The sequence below is a fragment of the Ipomoea triloba genome, chromosome 14 (genome assembly GCF_003576645.1).
Source record: "Ipomoea triloba cultivar NCNSP0323 chromosome 14, ASM357664v1".
NCBI lineage: Eukaryota > Viridiplantae > Streptophyta > Magnoliopsida > Solanales > Convolvulaceae > Ipomoea > Ipomoea triloba.
In genome coordinates, this window is record NC_044929.1 from 12,841,210 (window position 1) to 12,853,989 (window position 12,780).

General features: G+C 35.3%; 1 protein-coding gene across 1 annotated transcript; it reads left to right on the forward strand.

Moving 5' to 3' along the window:
• Positions 1-6,928: 6,928 nt before the first annotated feature.
• LOC116003960 lies at positions 6,929-9,094 on the forward strand. Its single transcript, XM_031243904.1, has 5 exons — positions 6,929-7,192; positions 7,505-7,628; positions 7,712-8,011; positions 8,089-8,193; positions 8,644-9,094. The coding sequence occupies exons 1-5, from the start codon at positions 6,960-6,962 to the stop codon at positions 9,082-9,084; spliced, it is 1,203 nt and encodes a 400-aa protein (XP_031099764.1). The 5' UTR covers positions 6,929-6,959; the 3' UTR covers positions 9,085-9,094.
• The last annotated feature ends 3,686 nt before the right edge of the window (positions 9,095-12,780 follow it).

The following is a 12,780-nucleotide window of genomic DNA, read 5'->3' on the forward strand; positions in this document are numbered from 1 at the left end:
TCCCCCTTTTACCCCCCCCCCCCACTCCCCACTCCCCACTCCAAAAAAAAAAAAAGACAATCATGTCATCTTAGGAAATCAAATATGGGACATCCAAAAAAAAAAAAAAAAAACAGACGCACAAGTTTAGTCCTCATCTAAGGATGACCCTCATTTGATCTGAACTCTCTTTCTCTCTCTCTCTCTCTCTCTCTCTCTCTCTCTATGTGTGTGTGTGTGTATATATATATATATATATTGCTAGTATTGGTCTGGTTCCCGTGCGGACATGCAGTCATGCATCATTAGCTATGTAAGAATGCAACACAATGTGTTCATAAATGCACCAAGGTGTGGTGCATTTGTGCATTTCATCTTGGTGCATTTCAGAACACAAGATTGTGCATTTATGTGTACCTGGTAGTGCATGACCGCACGTCCAAGAATGATGCATTTATACATTTCACTCTGATACATTTCTGAACATATTGTGGTGTATGATCGCACATTGGCACGGTGAAGTATATTCGCATTTGATCCATATCTTGCTAGTATGATCTATATATGTATATAGATACCTAGACATACAACTATTTGGTTAGCAATTACTTGAACTATAGCAGATAAAGTAATCATAATTTCATGAATTTAACAACGAAAAAGTATTTTAATTTCAAAATATTATTATTGTATTTAGAATTCGTCAAATATAATATCAATACTTTGTAACAACTATATCAAACTATACTATCTAGCTTTACTTGGATACTATAATAATAATATAATATCTAAACCTAGTCTAATATTCTATTGATCTGAAATATTTTGTTTACCTAATTTACTAGAGGGGTGTGTGTGTGGTGGGGGAGAGGGGGGTTAGTTTGATTTTTATTTTTATTTTTGAAAATTTTAATTGTATGACACCGACAATTTAATATATCATATTTAATTAAAAATAATACAAAGTAATAAAGAAAATCCAAAAACGAAAAAATTAGTTTTGAATATCAAATATAAAATACAGTGAATGAGACTTTCACAAAATGACCGTTGACAAGATATTTGGACAAGGTATTGGATCCGATCCAGAATGGTCTTAGTCTACTATGAAGAAGTCAAAGTAATTAATCAGTTAGATAGTAACGGTCAGGGGTCAAGCAGAGAGCAAGTGGAATGATACACTTAATGCAAAGTCCAATGCACTTATTAGAGCACCGCCTCATCAAAGAGCAGGAGTTATGAAGGATAGCGCACAACAATTACTAAGGAGCCTTGCCACTTATTGAGGGGAGTTGTTGCACTTATGAAGATGTCGTTGTGCTATTGTAACTGTTATCACTGTATAGTATAAAAGTTGAGCACATGTATCAGCAAAGGGGCACACTCACAAACTTGTACTCAGAACCATAACAATACAATCACATACTCTTAGCAACACATAAATATTATTTGATAACGCTATTATCGTCAATTAGTGCTTTCATTGAGAGCCTAAGATCAACTCTGAAGTAGGCTATGACATACTTCCATCTTTCTCGAAACAAATTAAAGTAATGGCATGGTCTAGATCAAGTAATGCTCATGGTTCTCACAACCTCAACCCCAATGGCAACGCTAGTGGACACGCCCGGTTGATAAACTCACGTGATCTCCACGACCAACTCAACCACAGTCCTGCCGGAGGGCAACAGGGGCCAGAACACCAACTCCCCCTGTGGAACTCCAAGCAAGTGTCCACACCATTCAACAAGCAGCAACGGCGCTGACCCACTTGGTGGGAGGAATGCAATATCTGGTTCCCACGTTGCCTCTTTAAGACAAGGTTCATGTGACGTTACCATAGCAAAGGAGAACCTAACAGCGAAGAGGAACGTGTGCAACAAGCGGCTGACCTCGCTCCCAAGGAAGTAAGGGGATGAAGTTGTTCAAAGTGGAGGGTCGGCTAGACGACTTGCCGATTCCAAGTTCGTCCTAGAGCTGTTACGCAAGAGGGCGCCGATCCGGGAGAAATTAGGGCCACAACTAAGGGCCAAAGAGTCATCTACCAAGCGACCACACCAAGACGGAACCACGGTAAGAAAGGGTGAATGAGTCTGGTGAACCAGCTCCGCTCGGTCCGCCGTGTAGAAGCATACCTCAAATGTGCAAGAGGACGTGGTAGAGCAGTTGTAGAGGAAAATAAAGGAGTTAGAGAAGAAAATTGGGGAGAGGGAGTAGTCACCTGAACCCAAGGTAAGGATGGTCACACCATTTACCCAGAGTATAATGGGCATGCCCCTTCTTAGGAATTTCAGGCTTCCAACTATCAAGGCCTACACTGAGACCTTGAACTCGCGTGTAAATATGACAAGGTATAAGGCGGCTATGGTGATGATTGGGGCAGATGACGCGATCGTGTGTGGATGGGTCAATATGAAGTTTTGACGAGCTGTCAAATAACTTCTTGGCATATTTGATATTTCTATAACAGCATTCAGTGCAAGAATCACTTTGCTTATTTATGCACTAACTTCATGGGTAAGTGCAAGAAAGAGGTCAACAATGTATACAACTTCGACTCAAAGGCAACAATCTCAATATTTATCCAAGTACTTAGGTCCGAAGATTTTTGCAAGAACTGGACGCCAACCCTCTTCGATCTTACAACGAGTTAATGAGGATGACCAAGCATTTGCAGAAGCAGAAGAGGCCGATAAGAAGAAAAGAGAAGATGATGAAGGCAAGGCATGAGGCAAGTCCTAGAGAGTAGGTCCAACCAACAATTTGCCTGGCTTGGCTCCATCAAAGAAGGGAGGTAGAGATCAGTTCTCATGAGGACCTCGTTTGGTCCCCTTGCGCCATTTAACTACACACACACCCATCTAGTTAGCGTGATATTGGACAAAGCAGTAGGGCCAACCCAAAAATGTGTGGCAAAAGGACAAGGGCCCCGAGCCATTCACTTCTGGCACGAAAAAGAGAGTATGACCAGATTACAAAGGAATGAGACAAGGAGTTAGAAGAGGATTTCGTGCAACGTAAAAAACAAGTTATATGTTAAGAAATAGAAGATCCACAATAGGATTTGCATAATTGTTGATCATGGTCCACCCAAATTATTTTTGTCGTCTAAAAATATACGTTACTTTATTTTAATTCAAGGTTGGGGCCCGACCTTAGCCAAGTTTCAAGTCATAACAAATTATTATAGTGGTGGAGTCGGGTTTAAAATTTAGTGGTGTCAATATACTAAATTTAATATTACTCACATCAATGATATAGAAATATAAATATAAGTTACATTTATAAATAAATGTCTTCATTTTATAATTGTCTACAGCTCATTTTAATACTTTGAAAACGTTGTATAATTTTTTTCTTTATCAACACTTACAAATGCATCCATTTCAATAAAAGTAACCAAACAATATATCATTTATCAAATTATCTCCCTCTATCTTCTTTGCAAAAAAATTTCTTTCAACACTTGCCGTCACCATGGGTAATATCAAAACTAATTCCACAAGTAAATAAACTAATGGATATACACAATTTTTCTTTGTCTCTACTAGTTTTTTGGCAAGAGAGCCAACCTCTTGGATATTGGAAAATGGAGAGTTAGAGCACACATCAAGGTATAAGTCTCAAGTTGACTATCAAGTGCCAAAATATCTACGGGGGAAAATTTAAAAGGATAAAATTGAGTCATACGGACCAACATTTACTTATCAAAAGCTACAAATGAGTCCATTAAAGAAGCAATTCAGTATTCATTTCAGTGAATGAAGCAATTATTTAACTCTTAAAATTGTACTTTCTATCAATCACAATATAGAACACACCAACTTCGAAAATGATGCAAATTTCAAACTTTTGTTATTTTACGTCTTGTTCTTGAATTGTTTGAGCAATGTAGATATATATCATCCATACTAGGCACCAATACCAATACGAGCTTTCTTTAATTTAAGCATGGTTCACTACAAGATTAATTTGGTTGATCAAATTTTGCTTTTCATTTAAAAAACTTTTCCATCTACCACATAAAAAAACAATAAGAAATTACAATTTTAATTAGCACTTACAAACACATAATTATTTATTTATATACAATTTACAGTAAACGCTAAACACACTATTATAGTTTAATTATTAAGAATACATAAATCTGTATTTTAATATTTACTAGGTTTAAAGATTCAAAGTTGGCAGTATTCTACTAGGAGTCTAGGACAGTGAATATTACTCAGGGTTTCAAGCTTTAACGGGTTGTTTGGTTGAGTGTTGTTAAGGGGGAATTGGAATTTATTGAATTGTAATTTAATGAATTCCCAAATTACATTGTTTGATTGGAGAGAATTGCAATTTTCTCCAAATGATGAATTGAAATTCATGGGGTACCAATTCAATGGAGAGGAGAGGCAATTTTGTTGGTGTAAAACAATTTTGCCCCTCCTCCCATACCTTTTGATTTTTTTTAATTTGAAAGAATTATTATTATTATTATTATTTTGAAAATATTATTATTACTATTATTATTATTATTATTACTATTATTATTATCAAAAGAATTATTATTATTATTATTATTATTATTATTATTATTATTATTATTATTATTATTATTATTACTCAACTATTACAACATAAGGGCATTTCAGTCATTTTATCGTTTCTTACCTTTCAATTCTCTATACTCTTATTCACTGCTGGAAAATGTTGATTTTCCGACCACTTTTCCGACCACACGGAAAAGTGGTTGGAAATAGTGATTTTTTTGACCTTTTACGTCAAAGTGAAAAGAGGTCGGAAGGTAGTCGGAATTTTCGACCACTTTACGGGAGTGGTCGGAAATTCCGACAAACTCTCTAAAAGGGGTCGGAGAGTATTTATGCAAAAAAATTTTCCGTCGCCACGTGCTGTACCGGGTCGGATTTTCCGACTGCTTTTTCCACGTTGGTCGGAATTTCCGACCACGTCTCTTGGTGGTCGGAAATATCCGCGTTTTGAAATTTTGAAAATTATATTTGGCTTGTCGGAAATCCTTATATAAAAATGCCTCCAGTGCACTTTCTGCCCTGTTTTCAGACTTTTTCCTCCTTCTGTTTTTACCCATTTCTACTTATTTCTTCATTTTTACAGTAGATTTCTCACTAAATCACTCACAATAATGTAGTAATCAAGCTAAGGTATGTGTATATATTCTCAAAACTTTCATTTATGTCATTTTTTTTAGATCTAGCTTTAAACTATATACTCCATTCCATTGTACTGATTTTTTTTATTTATTTTTTTAGTTTTTTTGCAGAAGTTTTTTCTCTAAAGCACTCACAATAGTATTGAGATCAAGTTAAGGTATGTATGTGTATATATTTTTCGAATTTTTATTTATGTCATTTTTTAGATCTAGCTTTATTTTTTTGTATATATATTCTTGTGAATACATTTTTAAATTATTTATTTTATGATTGAACAATATTAAGTATGCATATAGGTATAGGTGTGTGTTCATATATATATATATATATATATATATATATATATATATATATATATATATATATATATATATATATAATTTATTTATTTATTTATTTATGTGTGTGTTTATAATTATTTGTATATTTATGATTTTTTAACCTTGCATTTTATATGTTTTTTATTTATTAGTATGTTAGCATATAATTATTTAAAATATTTATATTAAATATATTTATATATGTTATGTTTGTATTGTGTATATATACTTTTGCAGTTGTTTTACATGGCTAATATACTTGAGCATCGAAAATGGATGTATAACCGATTGCTACCAAGAAGAAGGGGGTACACTGATGAGTTCTTAATGGGTGTTGAGGAATTTGTAAATTATGCAAGTAAGCTTCCTGTATACGAGGCTTCAATGCAGATTAGGTGTCCATGTAGTAAGTGTAAGAATAGAGTACACTTATCTGCAGATGATGTTCGTGTTCATTTATATAAAAAGGGTTTTGAACCGAATTACTGGGTTTGGACTTGTCATGGTGAGCTTGTCCCTGCAATACAACAACTTGTGAACGAGGGCCCTAGTGAAAACAATCAGTATGAACAAATGGTTTTTGATGTATGTGGTCCATCAACCTTTCCATTAAATGCCGAAAATAACCAAGAAGAAGAGCCACACAGTAGTGCAAGAAACTTCTATGATTTGTTAAATGCTGCGAGACAGCCTTTATCAATGAATGTTGGTGAAGAAACAGAGTTGGCATATACATTGATGATGATGAATATCAAGACAACTTATAATATTCCGCAGGTAGCAATGGATCAGATATTTCACTATAATAATCGTATGATGGGTCCCGATAATCGAGTACCTACTAGGTATTATGATGCAAAAAAATTAATAATTCACATTCATACCAAGAAAAACAAATACTGTAATTCATGTGATTAGGATTTTGTGTTTTATTGGTGGAATATAATTTCTGAGTCAGCAACAGTCAGTGCTCTAATCATCTACAAGGATGATTACAACAGTAAGTAAAAAAGAGCTAACCAAGAAAATTACTCCTCACTAATCTAATGAAAGGAATGATTCATCTGGTGTAGTGTGAAACAACACTGAGATTATTATTACCATGTTGTTCCTCTCTAGTTCTTGGAAAGATAAGTGTAATGAATGAGCCATTATTCTCCTCATCTCTAGCTGAAAATGGTGAGGGTGAGAATCTGAACTTGGCATTCTCCTGAGCAGAAAGGAATGGTGGTGAAATCTGGGCTAATTCTTTGTCTAGGACATGAGAAGATGAAGCTAAAGCTTCCTTTTTCTTGATTCATGTTGTTGCTTAGTGTCTATACTTGCTCTGTCTCTCTTCTTTATGGGTTTCTCTATGCAAGTGTTTGAGTTGGAATTTTAAATTGGAGTAAGTTAAATGATAATGTTTTTAGTCTTAACCTTAATAATTCATTCCTTTTCTCTTCCCCAAAGCAGGGCTGGCTTCCTTTTAATAGTCTGAGTTATGTCGCATCGTAACTCAAAGCAAAATGGTCAAAGCTTGATGTCCCAACCTCCGTTAGCATTCCGGCAGGTGCATGATAGTGATTCGGAGCGAACTACCTCGGCATCGCCTACTTCAAATGCAGCTGATTTGGAAGGAGGATCACCTACCCCAAGTATCACAACAACACCTCCAACACACAGTCCGGATCCAAATGGCCAAAGGATCTTCATTCGTCCCAATGGCATTAAAGCGTAAGTCTTAAATAAATGGCAACCCGCAACCTTATAGCTTATTATTATTATTAGTGTCTGGTTAAGGTTAGTTAGTTTGAGATTATGATGAAAGTGTTTTATATGTGCATATATATATCATAACAAATTGAACACTACTTTTAAATATGGCAGAAAAATAGTGCTCATGTATCAGCAGAAAATGCATTGTGGAATTCTGATTTGAATTATGAGTTTGTCATTCTCGTCTTAATTAATTAGTCTTGATTTCATGTCTGTACAGTGTATTTCTAAATTTTGATTTGAATTATGAGTTTGCCATGCTTGTTTTAGGTTTGAACCTTTCGATGCCCATTGGAAAATCATAGAAAGCATTACTCGGTACTTCCCCGAGGCTGTCAAGACCTATAACAGTGCGCCTCAAAGTATGAAAGATATATGGTTTAATGAATTTAAGGTAAATTGCGTTATAATTGCAATTGGGACAAAATTGGCTTACTTATGTTTACTAATTACAATTTTTTTTTTAAACTTTCACAGAAAGCATGTAAGTGGAATCCAGAAGATGAAGCAGCCATCCGACATATATATAATAAAAAAGCTGCTAGAAGACTTTCTGACACATTGGGACATGTGCGCTCTAACTTGGCAAAAGGTAAATCACCACCGCAATGGATGTCTCCTCCAGTTCTAACTCAGTATCACAGTATTTGGAATAATGAAGAATTCAAAAAGACATCCGAGAAGAACAAAAATAATAGAAATTCAGATTGTGGGAGAATGGGACCGTCGCTGCACACTGGAGGTTCAATTCCGATTACTGAGCATAGGAAAAGATTAGTAAGTCATTTAATAATTAATACTTAAATACAATTTAAAGTTTAACAACATTAATGTATGATTCATTGTTTGGATAGAAAGAAAAGCTTGGAGAGGATCCCTCACTTGCAGTTTTGTTTCAAGCTACACACAAACGCAAAAAGACCGATGAGTTTGTGTGCAAAAAAGCTCAAAAAGTCATGGTAACAATCTCAATTCCTATAATATAAAACTAGTTGTTGAAATGCATGATTACACTTCTTAGTTGCTGAAATTGGTTTCTTGGTTGCTGAAAATTTCAAAATAGAAATGCATGATTACTAGAATCACTTATCTTTCTTGTTTTCTAACAGATTTGTTTCTATATATAAGCTTTGTGTTGCTTTTAGAGATATCATTTGATGAGTAAACTTTGAGATACTCTATTTCAGTATGCAACATTGTTCAAATTACTTAAATTCCTTTAGTTGAGAATGTCTAATCATAGTTGGTTGCTGAAATTTTTTAATTCATTTGTTAATATGAGCCAACTGTAAAATATATGAGTTGTTACATTGTTATATATGAGTGAATTGTGAAATTTTCTGATTCATTTGTTTAAACAGACAACAATTGTTAATATATGAGTTTTAAAAAGTTGTCTATCAATATAGGAAACTATAATTCAAATGCAACAAACTGAACCTGAACTTGATCAAGCAACTGCTTGGTATGAAGCGACAGGTGGTGTCAAGAAAGGAGGTTATGTGTTTGGGTTTGGATCAGATACCCAACACTACTTTCCCGAGGTGGCGAGACGGAAAAAGTCTAGAAATGGAGAATCATCCTCACATGTAGCTTGTGACGAAAAATTTGAACAATTAGATCAAACTAACAAGGAGATTCTAGAGAATCAAAAGAAGATTATGGGGTTGTTACAAGGTATATATAGTGCACATCCTGAGTTGGTAGAATCTGTTGCTCCTACAGCCGATAGCAATCAAAGTGGTGATGTTGGGCTGGATAACGTTGCTCCTATGGCCGATAGCAATCAAAGTGGTGATGTTGGGCAGGATAATCTTAGCATGGATGATGATACACAATCTCCAACATAATCTTGTGATGCTATTTATTAAATGTGACAATATTTAGAATTGAAAAGTAGCTACTACTTTTTGAAATGTAAAGTAGCTACTACTTTTTGAAATGTAAAGTAGCTGCTAGTTTTTGAGATGTGAAGTTAGATAATGTAAAGTAGCTACTACTTTTGGAGACATGAAGTTAGATAATCTTCAAATGCAATTAAAATTGTTATTTTTTGGTGATGTTACATTATTGTTTAAAATTGTTTACTATTGCAGGGTAGAATATGCATTCAATTAATACAGCAGTGAAGTGCAATTATATATTTTTTTGCCAGTGACAGAATTTCCGACCACCATGCCCAATGGTCGGAATTTGCGACAAAGGAATTTCCGGACGCCAACTTTGGTCGGAAAAATGGTCGGAAAGAGCGTTGCTGACAACTTTTAGCTCATTTCCGACCACTTTTGGGTGGTCGGAAATTACGCAATTTCCAGCAGTGATTCCTGCATACCAAACAGTGTAATTTCAATTGTTACTTTATTCATTGAATTACAATTCTTCCGAATTATAATTTTTTTTCTCCCTAATTCCCTCACAGGTAAATTAAAATCACTTGAGTTCAATTGTAGTCTGTGGATTTTTTTTCATTGAATTAAATTCACTTTATTCATTGAATTTTTTTATTTTTTTTGTTTTCAAAAAAAAAATTGTAGTTTGTGGACTTGACTACTCTTAAAAGTAGCAACTCTACGTGTCTTTTCTTCAACACTCAACAGCCCCTTCAAAGACTCAAAGTTCAACCCAAAGGGGTGAGTAGGTGAAACGTTCTTGGTGAAGGTGTCAAAGACTCCAGAACGTTCTTAGTCTAATACGAAAGAATCAAAACAATTAATATAATTAAATAGTAATAATCAAGAATCAACCAATTAACACAGCCAGATAGTAATCATTAAGAGTCAAGCAAACAGCAGGTGGAACAATGCACTTAACATAGAGTTCAATGCACTTATTAGAGCATCACTTCATCAAAGAGTAAAAGTTACAGAGGAGAGTTCAAATAAATTAATTACTAAGGAGTCATGTCGCTTTTTTAGGGGAGTCGTTGCACTCATTAAAATGTTATTGTGCCCATTATTGTAACGTTACCAATGTATCGTATAAAAGTTGAGTTCTTATAACAACAAATGAGACATGCTCACACTTGTACTCAGAACCATAAAAATACAAGCACATATTCTTAGCAACACAAATCTATTTGTTTCTGTTTACTTACATATAAATATTACGGAGTATTCGGTAACATTATTACCGTCAACCATAGACCTATCTTTCCCTTTTGTTATTAAATCTGGACTAAATTAATGTAATTTAAAAAAAAAAAAAAAAAACAAAAGTCAAATAAATTACTTAAATTATAAATTACAAACTCGAGGAAAAAAAAAACGACAAGCACGACTATATTTATCCAGCCTTTATTCGCCGCCGGATGAAGACAGAATGGTGATGTGCTGTCTTCGTCTCATCGCCTCCACCAGACCTTGAAGACAACACCAGTTTTTTTGGCCTTTTCACCAATAAGCCAAAATTATAGTTTAGTATTAATAGCTATATACATCATTTAGTGCAACTTAAATGTAACACTTCCATATTCAAGAATTTCTATAACATTTTCCCGTCAACCACAGTATAGGTGTCCACAAATGAATTGAAACAAGGTTGTCTAGTATGCATCTTGATATAGTGACCCTTGTATGGAAGGAGAATGAGGATGTGAGAATGTGGCTCAAATTGGGGGGCTACTAACAGACCTCAAGTAACGTTTACAATAATGGACATTTATTGTTAATATGAGGTGCATTTGGGAGAATTTAGTTTGAAAGTTTTAATTGTATGAAACAGGCACTTTAATTCATCATATTTAATTAAAAATAATAGTAAAGAAAATCGACATTCATTATTCCAAAAAAAACAAAAAAAAAAAGTTTTGAATATCAAATATAATATTGAATATAATTACCTAATTAAGTTGGTTTTTTTTTTTTTTGAAACCCCTAACTAAGTTGGTTAAACAATTGAATTGTCTATTCATTAACTTTTTTGCACACAGTGGAGCCACAGTGGAAACAGCTGTCCTCACCCCACACCCCCCCCCCCCCCCCNCCCCACACACATATATAAAACATTAAATTATGTAAAAAAACCTATATTTATGTACAAATTTTTAGTAGTTTGAGTATTTTAGTTAATTGAATTTTAAATTTTATGTTAGTAGTGATGTCTCCCGCTTCGTCTTGGATTGCATGAATGAGGGTGAATTCCCAGTTGGTATGAATGATGCTATAATAACACTGGTCCCTAAAATTGCTGCTCCTGCTTCTATGCGTGAACTACGACTGATTGCTTTATGCAATGTAGTTTATAAAATTCTCTCTAAAATGTTGGCGAACAGAATGAAGGATGTTCTTGAGAAGATAATCTCGGCCTCGCAAAGTGCCTTCCTTCCAGGGCGACTCATAACAGATAATGTGCTCATCGCCTCAGAAGTGATTCACTACCTGAACCGAAAGCGTGAAGGGCGAGATGGTTGGTGTGCTTTAAAGTTAGACATGGCGAAAGCCTATGATAAAATGGAATGGCCATTCTTGAATGAAATCATGNCAAGGGGACCCCCTGTCTCCTTATCTATTTATTCTTTGTGCCAAGGGTCTTTCACATTTATTAACTGAGGCAGTTCGTAATAGAGCTATTTCACTATGTGTTGTAGCAAGAGGTGCTCCTGGAATATCACACTTATTTTTAGCCGATGACAGCCTGTTATTCTTTAAGGCTACGGTTCCAGAAGCTGAAGCAGTTAAAAGCTGCTTGGTCACCTATGAGCGTTTATCGGGTCAATCGGTAAACTTCTCTAAGTCTTGTATTATCTTCAGCAGGAACACAGGAGAGGTCCAAAGGGATGCAGTGGCTTCCGTATTTAATGTAAGTCAGGCTGGTAATATTGGAAAATACCTGGGCTTACCGATGGGAATCGGCCGGAATAAGAAGGAAGTATTTTCATTTATTGAAGCCAAACTTAATCATCGGTTGGGTGGATGGCACAAAAAGGTACTCTCACGAGCGGGGAAGGAGGTTTTACTAAAAAGTGTTGCTCAAGCCCTTCCCACATATACCATGAGCATATAATATCTCCCTGTTACCTTATGTGAGCGAATTGAGAGGTCTATGAATAAGTTTTGGTGGGCTTCTAATGGCAATCGTGGTGGCGGCATAAGGTGGATGTCCTGGACGAGAATGTGTGAGTCGAAGGTGAATGGAGGCATGGGTTTTAAGTCGCTGAGTCGTTTTAATATTGCACTTCTCGCCAAGCAAGGATGGCGCTTGCTCACTAACCCATCTTCTTTGGCTGCTTTGCTTTATAAAGCTAGATACTATCCAAATGGTGACTTCTTGGATGCTATGATTGGGACGAACCCGAGCTATTGTTGGCGATCCATACTTGCAGGCCAAAATTTGCTCCGAAATGGGTGTTTTAAGCGCATAGGTAATGGCAAAGCAACTCTCATTTGGAAACACCCCTGGTTACCAAATGACGATGATCCTTTTATCCATTCTCCCATCCTGCAGCATGATCCTAATATGCCAGTAAGTGGTTTAATTAATCAAGCTACGAAAGATTGGGATATGAATGTGTTGAACACTATTTTTGAACCCCGGGATGTGAATCTCAT

Excerpts from the sequence above, each read along its gene's own strand:
- LOC116003960 (XM_031243904.1), top strand. The coding sequence starts at position 6,960 with ATGTCGCATCGTAACTCAAAGCAAAATGGTCAAAGCTTGATGTCCCAA. Across the intron at positions 7,629-7,711 it reads TATGGTTTAATGAATTTAAG|AAAGCATGTAAGTGGAATCC; the intron begins GTAAATTGCGTT and ends AAACTTTCACAG. Across the intron at positions 8,194-8,643 it reads AAAAAGCTCAAAAAGTCATG|GAAACTATAATTCAAATGCA; the intron begins GTAACAATCTCA and ends CTATCAATATAG.